General features: G+C 47.0%; 2 protein-coding genes across 2 annotated transcripts in view; one reads left to right on the top strand and one right to left on the bottom strand.

Annotated features, from left to right (window-relative positions):
- The first annotated feature begins 234 nt into the window (after positions 1–234).
- Positions 235–837, top strand: LOC135384849 (uncharacterized protein K02A2.6-like). Its single transcript, XM_064614033.1, has one exon. The coding sequence runs from the start codon at positions 235–237 to the stop codon at positions 835–837; it is 603 nt and encodes a 200-aa protein (XP_064470103.1).
- A 995-nt stretch (positions 838–1,832) lies between these two features.
- Positions 1,833–22,990, bottom strand: part of LOC135385688 (acetylcholine receptor subunit alpha-like) — a 341,733-nt gene continuing 320,575 nt past the window's right edge. Inside the window, exon 7 of the mRNA XM_064615150.1 lies at positions 1,833–2,173. Coding sequence (XP_064471220.1) covers positions 1,979–2,173 — 195 coding nt within the window. The 3' untranslated portion in view covers positions 1,833–1,978. The remainder of the gene's footprint in view (positions 2,174–22,990) is intronic.

Raw genomic sequence — 22,990 nt, forward strand, 5'->3', positions numbered from 1 at the left:
GACCGCTACATCTGGCCTGGTGCGCGTCAGGATCTCCGCCACTGGGTGCGGTCATGCGTTCCTTGCCAGCTGAGCAAGACCCATCGCCACACCTCCTCACCCTTGGGCAAGTATCTTCTACCCTCGCGGCGTTTCTCCAAAATCCATCTGGATATCGTCGGTCCTCTACCTCACTCAGACGGCTACCGCTAGTTGACATGCGTCCGTTTTTCACGGTGGCCTGAAGCCACGCCCATGAAGGACTCCACCGCCCAAACCGTGGCTTCTACCTTCATGGCCACATGGGTAGCGCGCTTCGGAGTGCCTGATGAAGTCATCACCGACCGAGGCCCGCAGTTCGAGAGTCACCTTTTCCGGGCCTTCACAAAGTTCCTAGGAACCGCCCGACTTCGAACCGCTGCGTACCATCCTGCCTGCAACGGTCTGGTCGAACGGCTGCACAGGCACCTGAAGCAAGCTTTAATAGCCCACGGCGATCGCAATCGCTGGAGCGAGTTCCTCCCTTTCGCCCTTCTGGGATTCCCCGCCGCCCTCAAACCCGACCTCGGCTGCTCGTCGGCCGAGATTGTCTATGGAGCGCCCCTACGCCTGCCCGCAGATCTCTTCACCCCAACGGAACCCTCCAGCACGACCCCTGCAGAATACGCCCGGCACCTTCAGAGGCTTTTCGCCGACTTACACTTACGGGCAACCCCGACACGAGCTGTTTCCACTTCTCCTTCCTATGTTTCCCCCGACTTGTCGAGTGCCACGCACATCTTCCTCCGCACCTACTCGATCCGCCGGTCCCTCCAACCTCCTTTTTCTGGCCCCGCATCAGGTCGTCAAGCGCGGTGACAAGACTTTCACCATCAACTTGAACGGCCGCCCGGAGGTCCTTTCGATTGACCGCATTAAGCCGGCGTTCGTCCAGCCGAGCTCTCACATTTCCTGTACCCTGCATGATGTCACCGCACCGCCTTCAGCTGCACCAGCGGCTTCCAAGACCGTCACCTGGGCTGACCGTTCGCAAGCTCCTCCCTTCGGTCCTCGTCGACCCTTTTTGCCCCTCACTATTCGCCACCTGCCTCCCATCCTCAAGCACCCTCGGTGATCATTCCCTTGCTTTCTTTTTTCGGGGGGGGGGGGGGGGGGTAGTTGTGGTGCGCGACGACAAAGTTACCTGCCATCGCGCGTGCACCATCTGGCGCTCACGCCAATAAATCATTATTTCACCTGCCATCAACCTGTGTGGTTTTCTCCTACCTTTCCCCACAACCCACAACCCACAAGTTGCCTGTCAAGTAAGTAACTGTCAAAGTGAACGAGCAACACAACAAAATCTCAGAATTTTAAGGCTGCGGCTAGCCTCCTGGGTGTTGTATCCGAACTTAACTCGGCGTTTTGCCTGCAACCATGTGCAAAGAAGAAACCCTCTGTCAAATAAACCAGCAATATGTCGAAATGCGTATCCTAGCTCACCTGTATTGTTGATGACCCACTTGAACGGTAAGGGGGTAACAATCGAAAGCTGGGCGAATTGGTCAGGCATAATTCAATATCAAATGGCAGTGCACACACAACATACAAAAGTGCTTGTCGTGTGTAGATCTTTCGTATGTTCTGTGTGCACTGCCTTTGATATTGAACGGTTAGGGTTTGGATCACCAGCTCAGGTCACACATAGTCACACACAAATACGAGCAAAAGAGGACAGTTTTCTCAATGTAGCGTATTTTATCGAACAAACACGAATGAGTTTCACAACGATTGCACTAACAATGCACTTTTAATGTTTCTAAATATAGTAACTTCAAACGTAAGGAAATATTCAACAGTTCGTGAACCGCAACAATTTTCAATTTGTCCTTATTTCTTCCCTCGCCGAGTAACGAATAATACTACAAAACTCTCCGCAAACAGCAAACACTTGGAGTGTAAAATATGTTCGCTGAGCAGCAACAGCAGCTCGTTTGCAGGCGTTAGGTCGCAGCCGGTATCAGACAACGCCTTGTCTTCCCTTGTAAAGTACAGTGAGTACCTCGGACAGCCTGACGTCGATGGGCTCCCGCGTGTCGTAGAGTGTTGGAGCGTGCAGGATGATGCCGCAGGTGCCTACGATGACGGCCAACGTGAATATATAGAGAAACAGCCGGTCCAGAACCATGGCTACATATTTCCAATCCTCCTTTACCTGAGAGAGAATGAATAAAACTCTCCGTTAGGCTCACCATAAGCACGTTACCTGCAGGTCACTATCTCTAAAACGGGAAACTATAAACAACATGGAAGTCAACAAGCTGTGGTCCACGAGACCATCTCGGGTGCACTGAAAGCGAGAAGACGGAGAACAAAGAAAAATTAAGGGAAAATAGAGAGGTTGCGTTCGGAGGTTCAATGTCATTCGATCAAAGACCCTGCGTCGCGAGACAACTGAACGCATTGGTGAACATGAAGTGTGGTGTTCTGAGATATCAGGGCACGTTACGGAACCTTCCGGTGGGCAAGGTCAATGCGTAGTCGAAATTGTCGAAATCACAATCGCAATTTCGCAACGTAAAGCTACGATTTCTCTTTCATGCCATTACCACAGGCTTTTTGTCAGAGGTAGAAATTGTAGCAGTTCGCCCCACTGGCAGCATTACATGCGCCACCCCAACGCCACCTAGACACAGAAGGCCTGCTTATTGCCTCCTCTCCCTCCTTCGCTACGTGGACATATAAAGTCAGAATTCGTCTGCTACTGCGAATCGCCGTTCTGCGAATTCAAGAACTCGGAAATGATTGCAGTTAACTTGGAACCTGTAGACCTGAATCTGTAGATAAAAAGTGCAACACGCTTTCCAGAAAATCAGTCTTGAGAAACAAGTGAGACCATTTTGCGCTTTATTTCAAAGTTAAGTTCTAAAGTTAAAGTTAATTGAGTTCCCATTTAGTACGCGGGGACGTTCAATCACTACTCGCAGACGACGGTGGTTAGTCTCCTACGACCGCTGAAAGATCGTTCGTGGTTCGCTACCGCCGTTGAAAACACGATACTGATTGGCTGACTCTTAGTTGTTACGTCACGTCGATGAGTAAGCTGGCTTTCTCTATCTAGGTGGTGTCGGCCACCCTTAAGTCAACAACCGAGTATCACATGGCAGTAAAGCAGCACTTCTCAAGCAGCAAAATGTACTGAAAGTCGAGTGCAATAGGGGTGGACGGGTAGGTGGAAGGCCTTGAGCAGACTGATGAAACTAAAGAACATTGATAAGACACATACCATCCACCCCTATTGCACTCGACTTTCAGTACATTGTGCTGCTTGGGTTTGTATTTACATCGACGGACTTTTGTTCAAGCTGCGGCGTCCCATGCGACCGATCCCTGGTTCGCGAAAGCTACAGGCAAGAGTTTATCAAGCAGCGTTATGCAGTGACTTGGCCAGAAATCTGTTCGCCACTGCCGACGTTCTCCGGCAGTAGACCAGCGTTTGGCCTCTGCGGTCTTCCTGGCACAGACTAGTCTCGTGACCATGCGTATAACGTCTTTAGTCATTCACTGCATCACCTCTCCAAATGCACTGAGGCAGCAGCCTGCCGGACGGTAGAAAGCAGTCCCACATCATCGTCACCATCCCTACATGTGTGCTTTCCTTTCCGGCTCATGAGGCAGTTGGATTGCCATTTGCATTGTGACAAAAAAAGAAAAGAACAACCTATTATTGCGTGGAGCGAAGCACGGTCCGCATGCAGCCCCTCTTCACTATAAGATAAGTGTTGGGTTTTGGTAAACATAGTATTACTCTGCATTGAAGTGTAACGGCGTCCTCACGCGAAATCGTAACGCGCTCGCGGGTTACGGTTAAGTGTGAGGACGCCTTTACATAGGCCGAACCGGTCACAGACGTATTCGTCCGAACTGCACGTTTTGTGAACTTTAGTTGTGTGTCTTGTGCGCGTGGAGCGTCTGGTGCGAAGTAATGCGATAAGCGTAATAAACTTTCCCGAAACGGTCAACAATACTGTCATCGTGACACCTGAATGGGAGATGATGACATTCCCTGAGATTTAGGAAAGACAACGACGAGCAAGAAGCAACAGGACGATTATCACCAGCTCGCCTGCATCCTGCTTTTATGTTCAACTGAATGGGATTTCTGAGATAAAACGTCTTAGTTTGTTTTTCTAAAATGTGTGATATGTCACCAATGCACAAGGGAACACACCCAGAAAAATGTATTGCATTTTCTCCGCAGCTGTGGCGACATTGCTGAAACCTCACCTTCGCGGGTTTATTGGTATTCCTTGATCGTGCGATAGAGGAAAGTGGCAATTGGGCTTGAAAGGAAATCTAATCCCTAGAGAAAAAAAGAAAAAAGAAAGAAAAGAAAAAAAAAGCTTTGCGGGCGTGGAGAAATTGTTTTAGGCTTACTGGCGCGTCAAGTCACTAAGGGAAGGCACAAACGCTTTTGAGTGCACATTTTAAATACCGAGATTTTAGTATACCAAAGGCATAGCATGCGCTACCACACGCTGCAGTCGTAGCGCGTCCAACGCGTTCGAGTTCAGCAACGAGGTGCCACTCATCATCGCCACCACCACCATGCGCCACAACTGGTGAAGCTTTCACAGCGCATCTTACGTACGTTGTACAGAAGAGTACTTTGTATTTTCGCATTGAAGTGCCTTTGGCTTTGCCATTTATTCGGGTTAATGCTTAGGCGAGCCAAACCTCGTCCCTGCTTTGGGAGATAGATATCATCCTCTCCATTACCAGTTCGCGTGGCTCAGTGGTTAACGTGCTGACCATGTCACGTCGAGACTGAGAGGTACCGGGTTCGAACCCCAGTGCCGGCCGCGCTCTGGTGTTTTTCCCGGGTTTACCTCAGGTGCTTTCAGACATATGCCGGCACAGTTCCCTTAGAAGTCGGCCCAGGACGCACGTTCCCCCAGGGCGTTAGTCGTGACGTTGCCCACCTATGTGAGGCCGAACACGGCGAGCCCTTCCATTAGCACCACCACCTTTCCATTACCTTGCATCTGTGGCTCCAGTCCAGAAGCATGTTCTTGTTGTTTGCTGTGAAAGTTACAACACTGTGTGTCCGTGATCGTTCAGCATAGTATCTGTCCGCTCGATGCCGTACATGTGGAAAAAAGGAGCTTATGTATAGAAAACTACGTGTTAAAGATTGTCACCCCCTGCACATGAATCGTCACCACCATCACCATCACCACTCGTGAGCGAGCATTAGTTCCTCATCCTGATTCCATTAAACCGTTGTTCATCGCCCGTTACGGATCCCTTCTTTATTCTAGCACATTTGGTGCCGAAACCTGGGAGATCTGTGTTCACGCAAGAATTACGTACGAAGGTCTTCGGCGAACTGCGTTGCAATGGAAATTTGCAGCAGCTGGAGAGAATACGTGCCATTTGTCTTTCGACAGTTACGAGCAGCATCAAGGATATCAAGGCTTTACTGGCTGCTATCCCACTGAATACGTACCAGCTGAGAGCGAAGCTTGCTTTTTTTTTTTTTTTTTGGAACTGAAGGTTGCAAGCTTGACTCAGTCGAATGAAGCCACCCAATCCTACATCGGCATCATGGTCCAAGCCCGAGCAGCGCTATACTCTTCAGCGACTTTTACAAAGCATGAGGGCGGGAATATCCCAAGCAGCACGCCAATATTGGTGCAATATTGGACCCATATGGGCTGCCAAGCTGCCAATATTGGTCCACTATGGGCTGCCAATATGGGACCAATATGGGGAGTGCAACCAGGCTCCATATTGCCACGTATCGCCGCACGTATCGCCAATGACCAGCCAATATGGGCCCAATATTGTGTGCTGCTTGGGATGGTGCACCGGCCAGGGATGATACGGCTGCCTATGTTTGGGTCGAAAACGTCTGACAGAGGACCGCTGTTCCGAAATAGCCCTCGAGTCTATAGCTCGACTGCTTTCGAAAGGATTTCGATACTGGGAGCAAGCTTGACCTTGGAGACAAGACAATTCCTCCTGTGATTATAACTGTTTCTGCAGCGACTCCCGTTCCGAAGGAACAAAGAAAGCTCGAGTACAGAGTACGGTACTGTGCAGACATTGTGGGCTCCAAGATAGTTGTGACGCGATCTGACTGTGAAGCCAGCAGCCCTGAAAAGGAATATTCTCCGGCAAGCCAGGAGAGGCACACTAGCCAGTGAGCAACGCTACAGTCGAGGACAAGGCGTCGTGTTCACTGAAAAATGAAGGTATCCCATCGAAACTTGGAGCTGTCTACGACGAAGGTCAGACAGACTTCAACCTCGACAGGACTGGAGTGGAGAAAAAGTGAAAGACACGTTCACTCAACCCCCGGAAATCTGTCAGAAGACGAAAGTGATCGTTTCATCACGGTGAACCCCTCGGACGAGTGGTTTACATCGGAATCGACAAGCCATGATGGTACTGTGGTATCGGAGAGTTATGGCCATCACGACACGGAAGAATAAAGTTTGGCATGGAGTGAGGCTGGCTGGTTCCTCAATGCTCTACAATACGTTGCAAGACACCACAGCTACACCGATGTTCTGGGGGTCGGAAGTTTTCTCTGTCAGTGGGAGAAGTTCCAGAAGTGTCCAGACGGATTCCCCGAGGGTCCAGGGAGTGAAGCAGGCTCTCTTGTGTTTGAAACCAGGAAAAAGGGAATTCAACATGGCCTGAAACAGAGACTGGAGTGAGTGAAGCCAGAGAGCTCAAGGAATCTCGTCCAAGACGATCATGAAATTGCGACGGGCTCAGGAGGAGTTATTCGCACACCTTATTTTCGGAAGAGCCGCCCACAAGTGGTTCAGAGATATACCTGGACAGATCTCGTCACCCCATAAGGATGAAGTCCACAGAAGCAGTAATGTCCAGCACTGCGATGCGACTACATCGACCAAGTTTCTCCTGGATGACCTAGACGTCTTTCTGCAGTCCCATCAGAAGTTTTGAGGAGGATGCTGACGACGATAGGTCCTTGAACCAAGTCAGCATTTCGGAAGGAGAAATCATTGCGACAGCTTAGTCCCATTCGGAAAACATATACCCCCAGAACAGGATTAACAGACGTCGGCGAATGGCGAGATGGTTCTAAACAATTTCTCCAAAGACATGTTAGCTTTAAAAGAGCACCTGGATAGTCTCGTCGTAGACTACAGCAACAAGGAGGAACCGCCCGATCCTGACAATGTCCTGGAGACACGGAGGATCTAGACGGAGTTCTGCGCGCAGGGTCTGAAACCCACTGATGACTCTCCCGTCAACGGAGCGACCTTCGTCTAGTCCAAAGGACAAAGCATTGACACTTTCAACGAGACGTGTGGTGTGGGAGACGCGAAGTTCCCGACAGTCTTTTGTCAGCTTGTTTGTGGCGGGGAGTGTTAAAGATTGTCACGCCTGCACGTGGATCGTCATCAGCATCACCGCTCGTGGGCGAGCATTAGTTCTTCATCCCTGATTCCATTGAACCGCTGTTCATCGCCCGGTACGGATCCCTTCTTGATTCTTGCACACTGCGTTTCCTAAGATAGGAAATCGTTCAACACTTTCGAAAGCACGTTCTCAAGACGGAAAACAAAGAAGAGCAGTGCAGGGAAGCCCTTCAAGTACCGGCGTTCACGTTAGTTAGTATCTGTGCGCTTCAGTGTTTCTGATGCGGCGTACAAAAAAAAAGTTTTGCAGGAAACTACTAGTAACTATACCGCTTCTGTAAACAGCTCAGGGACCTGAGGAGGAAGATTGTGGTGGCTGTTGGTGACCCTGTCAGCTGTTTCGTTGCCAGGGATTCCTGCACGGTTCCTTCACATGCAGGGATCCCTGGCAACGAAATAGCTGACAGGATCGCCAACAGCTACCACAAGCTGCACCTATGTACCAACGGCATAATCGGGAACAGTTCTCTGCGTACATCCGAGAAATACGCCTCAGTGCTTATCCGGAAGCGCGGCACATGTCCCGGCCATGCCCCGTGAAGGATCTCAACCGGAAGCAAACTACCCTTCTCCACAGACTCCAATGCAATCATCGCAACGCTGTGAGGTTTGTTTCTGTTTTGCTGACCTGGCGCACACCATCATGGATTGTGCAGAGACTCAAGCTGCCAAAGACACTTTGACCGCAAGTTTTAGAGCCCTAACACTTCCCTGTAGCTCTCTAGACGAGGCTTTGTACCCACAGGGTCACATCCATAGAAAAGCGCGAGACGCGCTCCTAGCTTTCGCCTCCTCTGTGGATCTGTCGTGATCGTGAACGCTCTTCCCATTCCTCTTACTAATTTCTTTCTCTCCACTTTTCTAATTTCTTTCAATTTCTCACCCTCTCTCTTCTCTTTCTCTCTCTATCCTTTCTCTTTTACTTCCCCTTCTCCTCTTTCGCAAAGGAGTGAAACTTGCCGCATAGACTGAGTAGACTTCACTCCTCTTCCTCTTTGAACATTGTACCACCACCACTACCACCACCACCACCACCACCAACATATTATAGAGAGGGGCTCAGCAAGGATTTCGGCACATTTCTGAAGCCCACTGTCATTTTTGTGAAATTATATCGTACCATCATAATGCCAGTGGACTTCAACGTCACTTGTATCTACCAGATGGGATATGAAACGTGCACAACAGAAAAATGAAACCGAAACAAAAATATATGAGCCAGTTATGAAGCTCAGAGAAATGCGCATTTGTGCATCGGCACTCGGCAGCCACAGATATATCACCACACTTTCCTCCCAGTAACATCGTAAATACAAACACTCCTGGCGCGCGCGGATTTGCACCTCAACGGTACTAAAAGGCTTGTTCTGGGAACGTACAATCCGTTTCTATTAAATTTCTAGCACCTTCGGGACAGGTGCCTTTGGCTTTGCACGTTTGAGTCTCAGATTCGTCACACAAAAGCCCGCTGGATCGTTTCGAGCAAGAGCGCTATATGACAAAACACCTTTGTTCTACCATCCTCCATTCTAAGGCAATTACAGTTTTCAATTGCAAAGATGTGGTGTGCTAGGTGGGCTGCAAGAGAGAATGACGGCGTACATTGTTCATTACACTAGTACTTACTTCAACTTACATTATAATTCTTTTGAAATACTCATAGGGAAGGAATAATAGACATATGGATGTGCATACAGATATAATCAGATTGTACAGTGCCGAAAGTTAGTTCAGACGATTCACCGCGTGGCTCTCGTTAGATAAGTTCCCCATGGGGATGCGAGTTCCGTGTTGGATCGCCTACCAGTCGCTGCGCATAAAGCATGCATACTGACCATCCTCTTGTCCGTATCTGACGGACAGGTGAGGAAAGTGGAGTTCGAAAATGGCGTCAGGCGATAAACACAAATGTATAAAAAAAGAAAGGATGAAATGTGATGTAGACACGCAGTTAGTTAGCGCGAAAATTTTCGAAAAAGAAAGAGTGAAACAATAAAAAAACAAATGAAAGAGGCTTAAGAGCAAAGTCGACACTACAAAAGCCATCGTTGCATGCCTCGTTCCCCAAAGGGAAAGGAAGAAAACCAAGAAAGAGGGAGAAAGAGAAACAGCGAACGAATGTACGAGATAAAAAGGGAACTGAGCAAATGCAGTAAAATAAGACAAAGCGAACGGATCACGGTGGCTTAACTACATCGCCCAAAGGCAAGATTCCCTAGCGAGCGCCGAGCTTTGCAACATGAGGACGTGTTCCGCTTACATCAATGTAAGAGTCCAACAATTCCAGAAGATACCCTATAGCATTAGAGCATTGGGGAGACAGTCGCAGAATTTTCGGTAGAACTTCACAGAATCGACGAATGCCACCAGGGAAATGTGGATTGTATGCCGCCGAGGTATTGGGAATCTCACTAAAACGTCCCAAGAATCCAGATATACTATACAGGACAATAAAAGTTCATAAAATGGCCGATCTAGGTTATGATATCCTCGTTATCACGATGGATGCTTTTAACGATCTCGTCCTTAATGACCTTCCAAACGTGATTCTACGTCTGATGATATGGACTTCTCTCCTGGTACTAAGTCCCGGATCTACCCGAATACTAAACAATTCAGCGAATACTTCTGCTACGTCCTTGCTCGCATTGTGGCTTTTCGCTATAAGCAAAGCAAAGCAAACGAGACGTTTGAGAATAATACGTCTCGCCCTATTAGTGAGATTTAGTAAACCACTTTGCAACGTCCCGGTACGGTACACGGTACGACAATTCGAAACGATATCGCAATACGCGAGACTGATGCTGTTGGGATCACGCTGTGTCTAGCTTTAGCGGGCGATAGCTGATCGTCTGTCAACCTGCGTTACCATGGCTAGGACGAGTAGTACACGCTACGCGGTTCACCCGATACAAAGGGGATAGCCTCCAGGATCATCATCATCATCATCATCAGCCGAGACGCTACTGCATTTCCACCGGTTTCAAATATCGATGGAGGGAAAGAAAGCAGATATCTTTTCCAGTTGGGTGTCTCGTCAGCGATACTTTTTTAGTCTGTTTTGTTTTTGTTTCGTTTTTATTTAGTACGTACGATTACATCAATGACATCAGAAACATAAAGCGGAGCACCCAGTGGGAAAAATTTCATGTAATTTGTAATTTCATGGCTCGATTTCCTTGTGTGCGATATGTTGAAGTGTGAACCATGCAAGAGATCAGCTGAGACATCGTATCAAGAGACGTAGTGGTGGCGTAAAATGACGAACAATGGTCCACAACTTCTGGCTTAGATCTTAGGAACTGTTATGATCTTTTCATTTACTATATTTTTGCTGTTACGTCAGCACGAACAGCCGCCTTCCGGTTTTCGGTGTTTACAATTTTCGAGACCTCTCGAAGCACGGTAAAAATGAAGGCCAAACCAAATTACAGTAGCACAAGATTGAATTGACTTACAACATATAAAAATAACAAGATCCTTCTCTTTGTCACTTATCCTTGCTCTATCTCGTAACACCTCGGAAATTATATACACCGAAAACAAGAAAGCTTAGATGATTGCGTTTTTTTCCTTGTTCCGTTTAAATACAAACAGATTGGGTGCTATCTGTAGAAAACTGAACATGTTCACTGACCGAATTCCAGCTTGCTATACTCATAAATATGCGACGAGCAGTGGGCGCGTCGTACACATAATTATACCTGAGACATACTCAGCAATTAGTTGCTATAGAGCAATACTGAAACATACGTCGGCGCTTTTCACGGACAGACCAGAGGTGACACCTTTATATGGTGCACCACTCTCAACTGGAATTTAAAACTGCCACATACGTGCCCTTTAGTGTGATACGAAATTATTTTCATAACTAAAGAAAGCATCCCCTTTGCGTTCTGATTCTGTTTTTTTGGCAATGCATGTACCTCCCATTTACGCTAGCGGTTTGCCTGAATGATATCACAGTCTTATGTACATTTCATGGCTATAACATTGAGAAATGTATTCACGATTCCCGAAATGTCACTATCATCTCATTTCGATGGAAATCATCACACTACAAGCACCACCAGTCTTCGCAGCTCTGCTGGCTCTGAGCGTGCCGAACGCACGACACGTTTTTTCTCACAGTTCATTCCAAATAATGAACATGAAAAGACTGCCTTCGTCGACGGCCAATGCATGGCTTGCATCCTACCTTAGGAGTACCAAGCCATTAAAACTGGCTGGCCACTCTCTCCCCATACCAAGAAGTATCCTTCTTTTCATCGTGAATCACAGGTCCTGATTTAACACAATCAGTCAACTTGGAAAGCACCACGCGGCCAACATCTGCAATTTAACACTGCTTATAGAAAGTTCGGCCGCAGAAGTGGAAGGGTACGCTGACGAAAGATTCCTTCTTTTCTCCAACGATATTTGAAACCACTCGAAAGGCAGTGGCGTCTCAGCCTCGCCATGCCATGCCAACGTAGGTTGCCAGAGCATCACCTGTCATCCGCTAAGAGTAGAGAAAGCACGGTCTGTTGCACTGGGTAGTGTTTTGGAATTACGCTACCGGGTACCGTATCGGAGATGCAAAAACGAACAACTAGAATTCTCTATTGCATAGCACTGTGGGCCGCGCAGTTGGCGACAACTGCGTTCGAGAACAAAGGACCACCACCTTATCGGACGTACAAGCTCTGAATTGAGCGCTATGGATCCAGCTTTCTGGTGTCTCGGCTCCGAGCTGCTCCCAGCGAGTCACCTGGCGTAGCGGAATACATGGACCTGGCTAGTTATTTGGGGTCAACCAATATCATTGTTGAAACAGGTACATGGCCTACCGTAAGGGGTTTCACAATGCAATATTCGTGACACACACCGCAGTACGGGGAAGGCTTGGGGAAAGCGCAAACCTGACCTCACCTGCTGGCTGTCCTGACGATAGCATGCGTTACATAATACCATAATACGATGCTTTTGGACGTTGGACGTGCGGAGGGTGCAACAGGGGTTATGTCCGCACCTTGAACTTGGTGCATAAAAATCATTTTGTTCGTAGTGGCGGCGCACATACCACAGCTGAACCAGAGCCGTGTATTAAAGCAAGTCTCGCGATTACGAGGAGCCTAAAAAGAGACTGCCAGTAAATCGAACTTAAGCGCTTTTCAAGACACCACAACTTCCCCATGACGGAGTATGTAGCTTGAAGCGGCGAAGCTTGAAACGGAGATTTCGAGACAAAAAATTTTCACAAACGGCATTAATCTCATTCTGTGAGTATATTTCCTGTTGTAACTCTGCGAAATCAGCTTCAACTTTTGCTGTGCCATCATTCTTTAAGCGAAAATGATATGTTTCGTTGACGTTATGCCCAGTGAAGACCGCGATCCAAGGAAAATAGCAGGGAAAACGCCACTGATGCGTAAATTTTTTCATGGAATTATCGATATTTATTTGTGTATACATCGCTTCCCATTATTGATTCCATCTGCGTATGTTGCGTGGTTGCGTTGCGTGGTTCATACGGTAGCCGTCTGTGAACGAAGAAGTCATTCTGCGGCACTCCCGGCCAATCAGTTCTGCCAGCAACCATTTCTGTAGTTCCGTGTCCTCCCGACATGCTTCTCTCCATCCAGATGACGTTGATAAGAGAGAGCACAAAATTCACTGTTTTGGTATGTCGCTAGGGGTATCCGTTTCAATCAAAACCAATCCAGTTTCCCCAACATGGCGGTGCCCAGTAAATAAGGGCGAAATGTAAAGTAAATAAGGGACTTTGCGTAGCCTGTAATAATACGAAACTGCATTTCGACTGGTGACCGGCCAGACACCTCAAAATGCGGGTGGAGCTTCAGGAATAGCCGCAGGTCCCATTGATGGGAGACTCCCTTTTTACAGCGGCAGCTGTTATGTGCAGAACTACTGCTAGTTCCGTGACCTGTGTTCTCCGCACAAAACGGCGAAAGCTGAGACTCAAAAGGAAAGTAAGGAAAAAAAACACAAAGAAACAAAAAAACAAAGAACAAACAAAAAGAAAACAAAACCGGATTGGATGAGGGCGCGCGAAGAGGAGGCCATCACACTTAGAAGTCGGCCCAGGACGCACATTCCCTCAGAGCGTTATCGTGACGTTGCCACCCCTGTGACGAGCCCTTTCAGCAGTACCACCACCACGACCATCCTCTAATTAAAACTTCACACGTCTGGCTGTTACTACGCGAGAAATACAACAGAAATGGACACGCGGATGACACACATTTTCCAGGCTTAGACGGACATCACCATACGCAACGTTAACGTCTAATAATAGCGAATTTTAGTACATCGTACTGTATTGCCTTTGCGTACGTAAGGTATGGCGTAATGGTTCAGCGCAATGCGCGAAGCCCTCTTTATTGTTTGCGCGTGCGCAGAGCCACTAACGCTATCGCTTACGTACGCAAAGGCGATAGCGTACGATGCACTAAAACTCACTATTGTATCCGCTTTACGCGAATCAAACTTTCTACGCTGATTGACAGTGACGTTTACTTGATATATTCGATCGCTATTAGCCTGCTTCCATTACTGTCAAATGTGCAACAACAACAACAACAACTTTATTTTAAGATGATGAATGGGGATGAATGATCAAATGTAATATCTACAGGATCTATGCAATTTTCAACATAATGAGCTCGCCACATTAAAGGACAACGGAAGCGAAATTTGTCAATTGCAAGAAAGGGTCCGAACAAGGTGTAAATCGTACGTATAAAATTATGGTGTCACTAGTATTTTGTGAGTACGGTGCACGAATGGGCATGTTTTTGACGATTACGAGCTCGCTGGGCCGCCCGCACGACACGATAGCCAATGGAGCAAGTCCGCTGTCGCGAAAGCATTGCGGGAGAATCTGAGGAGAGCGTGACGTCAAATATCCCTCGAACTCCATGAGCGGTTGCCAGGAGAAAGAGATAAAAGAGATGAGAGATGGGTTCGTACCAATGTTTCTTCTTATCCTTCTTTTCCCAGCGGGAATCAGACACACGCCGAAACGCCAAGTGGAGGCAAAGATTTGTGCCTTCTGTTTCCGTGAAAATACAGAAGGGTTCTCTCCTTCCTTCATCCTGACACTTCATTTACAAGCCAAGGTTGACAAGGCTAATCTTGTTTCACCTGTCTCCATGCAGGCATATATAGACGGATACGCGGCGAGAATAAGTGCCCCGTCGGAAACAATCGAAATATGACAGCCATCGAAAAAGTCTGACATTGGCGGAATTTGAACTACGCATCTCTCGATTGCCAGTCGAGCGCCGATGACCAATTCGGCCACGGAATAAACGACAGACTAGTAGAAACAACGACGTGTTGATTCTGAAACATATTCTGGCCGAACGCAAGGTGAGACAGCCAACAACGTGAGCAGCAATACTCTCACCCCTAGAGAGAATGAGGTCACCTTCCGTCGGAAGGATTTGGGGGCTAGCCTCGGTGGGGTTGCCTTTGTAATAAACGTCTGTTGATGTTTGATGCTGTGTATGCTGTATGCCCGCGTGTCGTTAGTCCAAGAAAGACTCTGTACTCGCGTTGCCGAAAGGAAGTCGGCAACATGCTGTAGCACAGCCAGGAAACACTTCACTAGCCTATACAATTTTTCTTGTCGCGAAAGTTAACCTCCGTTCGCAAAACAACCGCGAAATGAACGTCAGGAACTCCAACAGCAGGAACAATATGCGTCACTTCCGTGATCTGCTACGGCGGCGCGGCGACGCTCACCAGGGGCTCAGAGCGTTCCGCGGCCGAATTTTATAACGCGATTATGGTGGCATTTCAACGAATATACGTATATCTCAGCCGAATTCGCATTGTTTTGGTACACACCGCAATATGAAGTAAACAGCTTTGCAGCTTATTTTCGCTTCCGTCGTCCTTTAAAAAAGTACAGCGATTGCTCCCTGCAATTCAACTATTCAACATCTTTCTGTCTCAGGATGCGGCTGTGTTCAGCGCTCCCTTCTAGCAGTTCACACGGCTTTGGTGAGGGCGACTGTGCTTTACAGCCTTCCAATCTTGCACAGGATTTCCACAACATCATTAAATACCTTCGGACCCTGTTAGGTACAAGCTCGTCGCTGCCTGGAGTTCCAAGGATGGCTGAAATACGGCAAGTCCTGGCTGAAGCTGGTGAACTCCCGGTTGAGGTTCTACGTGAACGTGAAACTGCTTGGTACTTCCTACGTTTGCGTGCGCACATTCCCCATCACTCGCTCCTCAGGAAAATTCGATACCGTCCTGAAAGCGACTTCCATCGAGTAGCGCAGAGGACACGTACGCCAGAGTCTCACTGGCTTCGTAGCTAAGGACGTAACACCGCCGGAAGCTTCCTGGTCTCTGCCGGTGCCACCCACCTTCGTAAGTCTTCCGAACCTTCTGGAACGAAGAGATCAGCTGGTAGACGAGAAAGGTTCTACGTCTGCAGCAGCATATACAGATGGCGCATCCAGAAATGGCAAGTCCGCCTCGGCATTCGTCATACCATCAGAAGGCGTAGTGCAAGGACGACGCCTTTCGCATCAAACCTCATCAACAGCTGCGGAACTCTATGGCATTCTTTTCTTTCTGCAGCATATCGTTGATTTTACCCCGCAGGAATAGGCAGTGTTTACTGACTCAAAATCTGCACTACAAGCTATTGAAAATTCTGGCATACGAGGCTCATCCGCACCGCTAGTGATGAATGTGATAATGGCTTACCACCTTGTCTACGAAGCGGGGCGCAGGCTCGTTCTCCAGTTGGTTCCAGCCCATTATGGTGTCGTGGGGAATGAACAGGCCGACAGCGCCGCAGAAGCAGCTCTCTCGTCAAGGAAACGGACGATAATTGCGCTCATGAGAGGAGACCGCGTTCCTTACTTCGACGCCTAGGGGATTCCCCTGGCTTCCCGTCAATGGACAAATGATATTCTCTCCCCATCTATACTGAGAAGAGTTGATCCAACGTTCGCTTTCCACATACCACGAAGCACCTCTCGTCAAGATGTTGCATTAATTCATCGAATGCGAATCGATGTTGCTTTCAGGGCTCAGTGGCGTTACCGCTTGAGACAAGTTGACTCTCCCAGATGCTGTCACTGCGGTGCTCTAGAAGATCTAGAGCACATTCTTTGCCCCCACTACCAACCTTCCCGAACCGCACTCTCCGGATCTCTCACTCGGCCGGACTCTCGTCCCATCTCCCTCTCAAAATTGCTTGGTCCCTGGCCAAATCCAGGCCACTTTTGCTCTGCCCTCAAAGATCTTTTGACCTTTTTGGACATCATAGGGACCTTCGATCCTTATTGTGAAAGGGCTCATTAATCCACTCCCCACATCACCACTAGCAATGTGATAGAGTATCGACCTTGCAATGAAACTCCCCATTCATCGTCTCAGAATAAGGTTCAACATAATCATTTATGTTCAGAGCGTCACAACCATGAAAATAGATTGAAACGATACATATAATTCCTCCCACTACACTCTTAGAAATGAACTTCACCGCATAGCACGCTCATAGCCAACCATAACTTCGAATGATATCGTTGTACGCCCTGATTTGTTGAAATCGGGAGGCGTACGCCTTTTCTGTGACAATTATGAACAGCATAAGTGTGATAAAAAAGGCGTACGTCTCCCGTTCTCAACAAATCAGGGCAGATAACGATATCATTCGAGATAATGGTGGGCTAGGAGCGTGCTATGCGGTGAAGTTCGTTTTTAAGAGTGTAGATGCCAGTATGCGCTCAGAGATGGAATTTCGACCTCTTACTCATAGGTGCTATTTTGGACTTGTCATTGAAAATAAACAATTATTGTGAGTAGATCTACACACACTCTTAAAAATGAACTTCACCGCATAGCACGTTCCTAGCCAACCATCGTCTCGAATGATATCGTTATCTGCCCTGATTTGTTGAAAACGGGGGGCGTACGCCTTTTCTGTGACAATTATGAACAGCATAAGTGTCACAAAAAGGCGTACGCCTCTCGTTTTCAACAAATCAGGGCAGATAACGATATCATTCGAGATGATGGTTGGCTAGGAGCGTGCTATGCGGTGAAGTTCATTTTTAAGAGTGCATGTAAGGTGAGTTATGAGTGAGTGATGCATGTGCCACACACATGTAGGCTGACTTACTTTACGTGTATGTCTAGTTGAAATTGAAAGATACTACTGATCCAACTGCAAGGTGGTTTTACTGACAAATGGAGATGAAGGCAGAAACGGTCTTCATCCATTATGTCCCGATCACGTGCCCCGCAATATATGCTGTAACGTTCATCCAATGAACCAATCGACAGCAAGAACGTATTCGACGTCGGGTTTTGTTAGCGGGATCAAGTTGTTTTATGAGATTGTGTCATAAAAAACTTTTAAAAAACTTGAAAATAATTAAAAAAATTCGAATAATATAACCTAATTCGGCACAAACACGATAGATTTATTAGGTACGTGTAGCAAAAGTCCCGCCAAAGTAAATGCTATTGACTCGATTTTTCTTAAAGATGCTCCGTAATTAGCCTTCCTTTTCTACATTGTTGCCTAAAAGGACGCACGCTCTATGTCAACGTGACAGACATTGCTTGCATCGGGAGGATGTATTACCGTTTGCATTGTCATGTCTTGTCTAAACTTTTTCCTTACTCTACGTTCAACGTTCGGAATTGTTTTTCGTCTTTCCTGCGGTTTGCGTTGTTGTTTTGAATTTTACTTTCGTATAGTAGCATGTCATCGCTACGTCAGCAGTGTAGTTGGTTTTTTTTTTCCTCAGCCCCTGCCATCGCTACCTTTCCTTTCTCTTTGTTTTAACCATTGATTGTACCTTAATAAACAGGGATGCCTGTGCAGCGAAATTCGACCTGATGGGACTACCATTCTTTTTATTTGTTATGCAATCCTAGTACACAAACAGCACCACGAAGCGCAGAAGCGAGTGAACGTGTCTTCATTGATTTTCCACCATTGCGCCAGGGGTCCCTGTTGGCCGGGCTTCTTCTTTCCCTCGTACAATTTCTCTTTGCCGTCGGTAAGCCAGGAGTGAGATGAACCCACTTAATCTTGTGACTCTATAGCAGTGTTGTGGTGGTGATTGTTTCTCCCAACATTAGCATCATGATAGGAAAAAGAAGGAAAAGAAAACAGAGACGAGAGTCGTGACAGGGTCGGACTGGCTTCCCCAGAGGAAGAGCAAAGGAAGCATAGAGCAGCGAATAAGAAAGAGACCTCAGCTGATGAGGATCACTGGAGGAAAACACGTGCACCGCAGGACACTTGCTCAAATGACCTCGAGCACGAGTCATATTGTGTCAATCTGTCGAGTTTCTTCAAGGAAACGTGCCAGTGCTTGTAATTCATCCGCTGGGTGCTGCGCTGACCAGCGACCCCAATTTTTTTCCCAAAATGGTCAGGCGTCCAGGCGAGCTAAAATCGCTTCCAGGACCTAGCCACTGTCGGCGTACTTGGAACACCAGAGGAGTATCTGTTCTGCATCTTCTATAACCCCGCACTCGCTGCACTTGAGGGAATCGGACTTTCCGAGTTTACCCAATGGTCGCGTTGTGCTGGACATCCAGCCGTATCCTATGCAGGAGAGACGCAGTATCTTATCTAATATTTTTTACTTCGGTTAATTAACGAGGTCAGCGATGTACGTACGTACATACGTACGTACGTGTGTACGGAATGCGTATTCGGAATGCACATATATGCGTTGGCATATGTGGTGCGTGCAACGTGATCATGTTGCAAGGCGGGAAGTCCAAGACAAAGTTGAGAACGACGTTGGCAGGATGATGATTTTGAGACAAGGTGTGAAAATTACGGCACGTTCACTGTGACCGACGCCAATTTTATCGCAGTAAGATTGGTAACGACGCGGTACTGAACCTGGAGGCTTGACCCAGTAGCAGCCTCGAAGTTGCCTTTTCGAGGTTTCTATAGAAAGCGATAGAACACCCTTTTTAAGAGTGTAACTTTAAATTTGTCACAGGCACTTATTTGTACTTATTTGCAACGAATTTAAACACTATTATACGAGAGTATTACAATTAATAAACTCAACTCTTTAATTGAAATTCCGAACTGCACCTCGTGCATAATATTCTTGTTGCGTGTGGGATTTTGAGACATCCGCGTGGAACGTGTAATCACGCGAAAACTGATTAAAAATGGCTGCCCTGCTTCAGGCTCGCACCACGGAGAAACAACGGGCCGGTTTCACGTCAGTTCTGGCAGGGAGGTCCCATCGACCTCCTGGATTTTCATTATTTTTTTTATATGTAGAAGCTAATCGTACATGATGATCAACAGCGGTAAAATGAAAAATTTCTACCGAATAGTTTTCGTGCAAAAAAATTGAGAAAATTCGGCCCTGAATTCGAGAGTTTAAGCTTTACCGTGTTTGCACGCGTATATATCCTGAGCTTTATAAGATATTGTAGTGAAATATTTTTATGCTTTAGTATGCCTACAGGCCAGCAGTCCGAACGCAAATTCTGGCGCGCAGGTGCAACGCTCTATACAAAATGGCGAACGTGCTTTCTCGCGCAGTTTTTATTGAACTTCGACGTGTGATTTCTCTGGCTGTAGATGTCACTCATTACCATACTTGGTATCGCTTCACTCAGCTTTTAATTCTCTTTCATCTGATATATCTATCTGCTGAAGCAGGCAAATGCTTAGGCATATTTCGAAAAAACGAGGATTTTGGGCGTCTGTTTCTCAAAAAGGCCCTTTTGATTTCATTTATATTTTGCCAGGGCATGGCCCGATGTTAGACCTTTCATGTGATGTAAGAAAATTCAGCTTCAGAAGGCGTACACTGGCGATACGCACGTTAAAACACGGCCTACTCTGCTTGCGTTCGTGTCGAGCCCGGCTGCGGGATGGCGAGCCTCCAGTCGATGCGTCCTTTGTTTGGACAAGGCTGTCTGCCCTTAGCCTTACCTGAGCTATTCGTCGGCAAACTTTTGACGACCTGCTGAAGAAAGAATCCACGCCTGGAAGTTCATTATTTCCCACAAAGCATCTGAATGGAATCCTATGTTGGCGTAAAGCCGTATTTCAACAACTCAATGGTCAGCGGAGGTAAAACCTCTCTCTTGCAAGCTGCTTACACGGTGATAAGCATACTGTACAAATATATATCGAGTTAGGAGTTGCTTTTTCCAGGGTTCCCGCAAGTTCCTACGAAGCTTAATTTACTTAATTTTACGATATTTTTAAGGTATGCAGGGGATTTTCAGGTCAAAATGCATGTTCTGTGCTGAAGTTGCAGCAGTACATTTCCTTTCAGAGCCAAGGAAGTGACCGAGTTCTCACATTTGTCATAATTACATTAGAGACGCTCAGAGCAAAACCATACGGGGGAAAAAAGTACTAATCCACCTTCCAAGACACACATAATGCACTTCGAGTTCGCTGAAAACTGAACAGTAGCTATGCCTAGCGAAATACAAGCGTGCCACTGGGGAAAAACAGATTTTTATATTCAGATGTGTGGTAACAGCTCGCACGGTTTACAGTTTTGGATGGTACAGTTTTGGTGTGGTGAGCGAAGACTTGTGCCACGATTCAGCATACTCACTGAGCTTTCATTGCTATTGAAGAGTGGCTTGACGAGAACGTTCCTCTTGCAGCTAATGATTTACGTGTCAGATGGAGCAGCGAGCCATTTTAAAAATCGGCATGGGCTCTATGAGACCTCCAAATCTAGTTTTGCCAGCGCGACATGGCTGTTCACAGGAACAGGCAACGACAAAAGTGCGCATGACAGGATCGGTGAAATAATCAAGCACCATACCACGACATCCAACTTGCGTGCACCCGAGCAACATGTCATCCTAGGGTCACAAGATATTATAACGTGCTTGCCAAAACACCTAAAGCGCGTTCATTTACTCCATCTACGCGCTGAGGATGTGGCTTCTTTTAGAATGCAAAAGAAAAAGGAATGGATAAATGTATACCGCATCAAAGTGGCATACAAGGTTCGCATGCGTGGCGAAGTGGAGGCCGAGAAACATTAATAGCTCGTACAGTGGACAGTGAATGCAGAAAAGTGATGTTTTCATAGAAACTGAGTGAAATCATTTGTCGCTGTCATTGGAAAATACGGCTTCCGGTTTCGCAGACTTGTAAATATATCGACATTAACTACCACTTTTGATTACTCAAAGCTGTCCCTTTTCTTCGACACCGACAGGAGGCTACCGCCATCCGGGCTCCAAGACGTACGCACGCAGAGCAGGGCCGCGTTTTAACGCGCTAATCGCCACTGTACGCCTTTTGAAGCAGATTTTTTTAACGTCAGATTAAAAGTCTAACATCGGGCCTGTCCTTCCAAGATATAAATGAAATCAAAAGGGCCTTTTTGAGAAACAGACGCGCTAAATCCTTGTTTTTTCGAAATATGCCTAAACATTTGCGTGTTTCATCAGATATCTGTAGGAGGTATACGCACGATAGGTATATCAGATGAAAGAACATTAAACGCTGAGTGAACTGATGGGTATGGTAATGAGGGACATCTACAGCCAGAGAAATCACGCGTCGAAGTTTAAACAAAGTTGCGCGAGAGAGCATGTTCGCCATTTTTTATAGAACACAGCGTTGCACCTGCGCGCTAAAATTTATGCTCGGACTGCTGGCCCGTAGGCATACTAAAGCATAAAAAATTTCACAACAATATCTTTTAAAACTCACGAGATATACGCGTGCAAACACCGCAAAACTGAAACACTCGAATTCAGGGCCGGATTTTCTGGATTTTTTTGCACGAAAACTATTCGGTAGAAATTATTCGTTTTACCGCTGTTGGTCATCATGTACGATCAGCTCCTAAACATAAAAAATAATGAAAATCCAGGGGTCGATGGGACCTCCCTGCCTGAACTGACGTGAAACAGGCCAACGGTCGGTCATCCGTTCTCTTATGAGTAAGAAGGTGAAACTCATCGACATCCACCATGGGATGAAGGCACAGTATGGTAGTGCCTGCATAACACTACAACAGGTGCATAAATTATATGCGTAGTGGGCATAGAAAAAAAGCAAAACATATTGTGACCTGCTAGTGACACATCTGAAGCTTGTTAAAAGAACAAAACGCCGTCGACTGCTCTGTAAGAGGCTTCTTCTACATGACAATGCCCGCCCGTATACACTCTAAAAACAGAACTTCACCGCATAGCACGCTGTGCGCCAACCATTGCCACGAATGATAGAGTTATCACTTCTGATTCGAGGAGTGAAGGGGGCGTACGCCTTTTTGTGGCAATTTTCATATATTCAAATTGCCACAAAAAGGCGTACGCCCCCTTCTCTCTTCGAATCAGCAGCGATAACCCTATCATTCGTGGCAATGGTTGGCGCACAGCGTGTATGCGGTGAAGTTCTGTTTTTAGAGTGTACGTCTCGTATGACTACTTCAACCATTTACGATATTCGATTCGATTGCATTCCACATCCGTCATATTCACCTGACCTTGCGTCATCGAATTGCCACATCTTTGAACGCCTCAACGGGGATCTGGGTGACCGTAAATTTGCATCCGGCGAA

Source organism: Ornithodoros turicata, chromosome 2 (assembly GCF_037126465.1).
Source record: "Ornithodoros turicata isolate Travis chromosome 2, ASM3712646v1, whole genome shotgun sequence".
In the NCBI taxonomy this organism is placed as follows: Eukaryota; Metazoa; Arthropoda; class Arachnida; order Ixodida; family Argasidae; genus Ornithodoros; species Ornithodoros turicata.

What these genes read in the sequence shown, in the direction of transcription:
- LOC135384849 (XM_064614033.1), top strand. Translation starts at nt 235, where the DNA reads ATGAAGGACTCCACCGCCCAAACCGTGGCTTCTACCTTCATGGCCACA.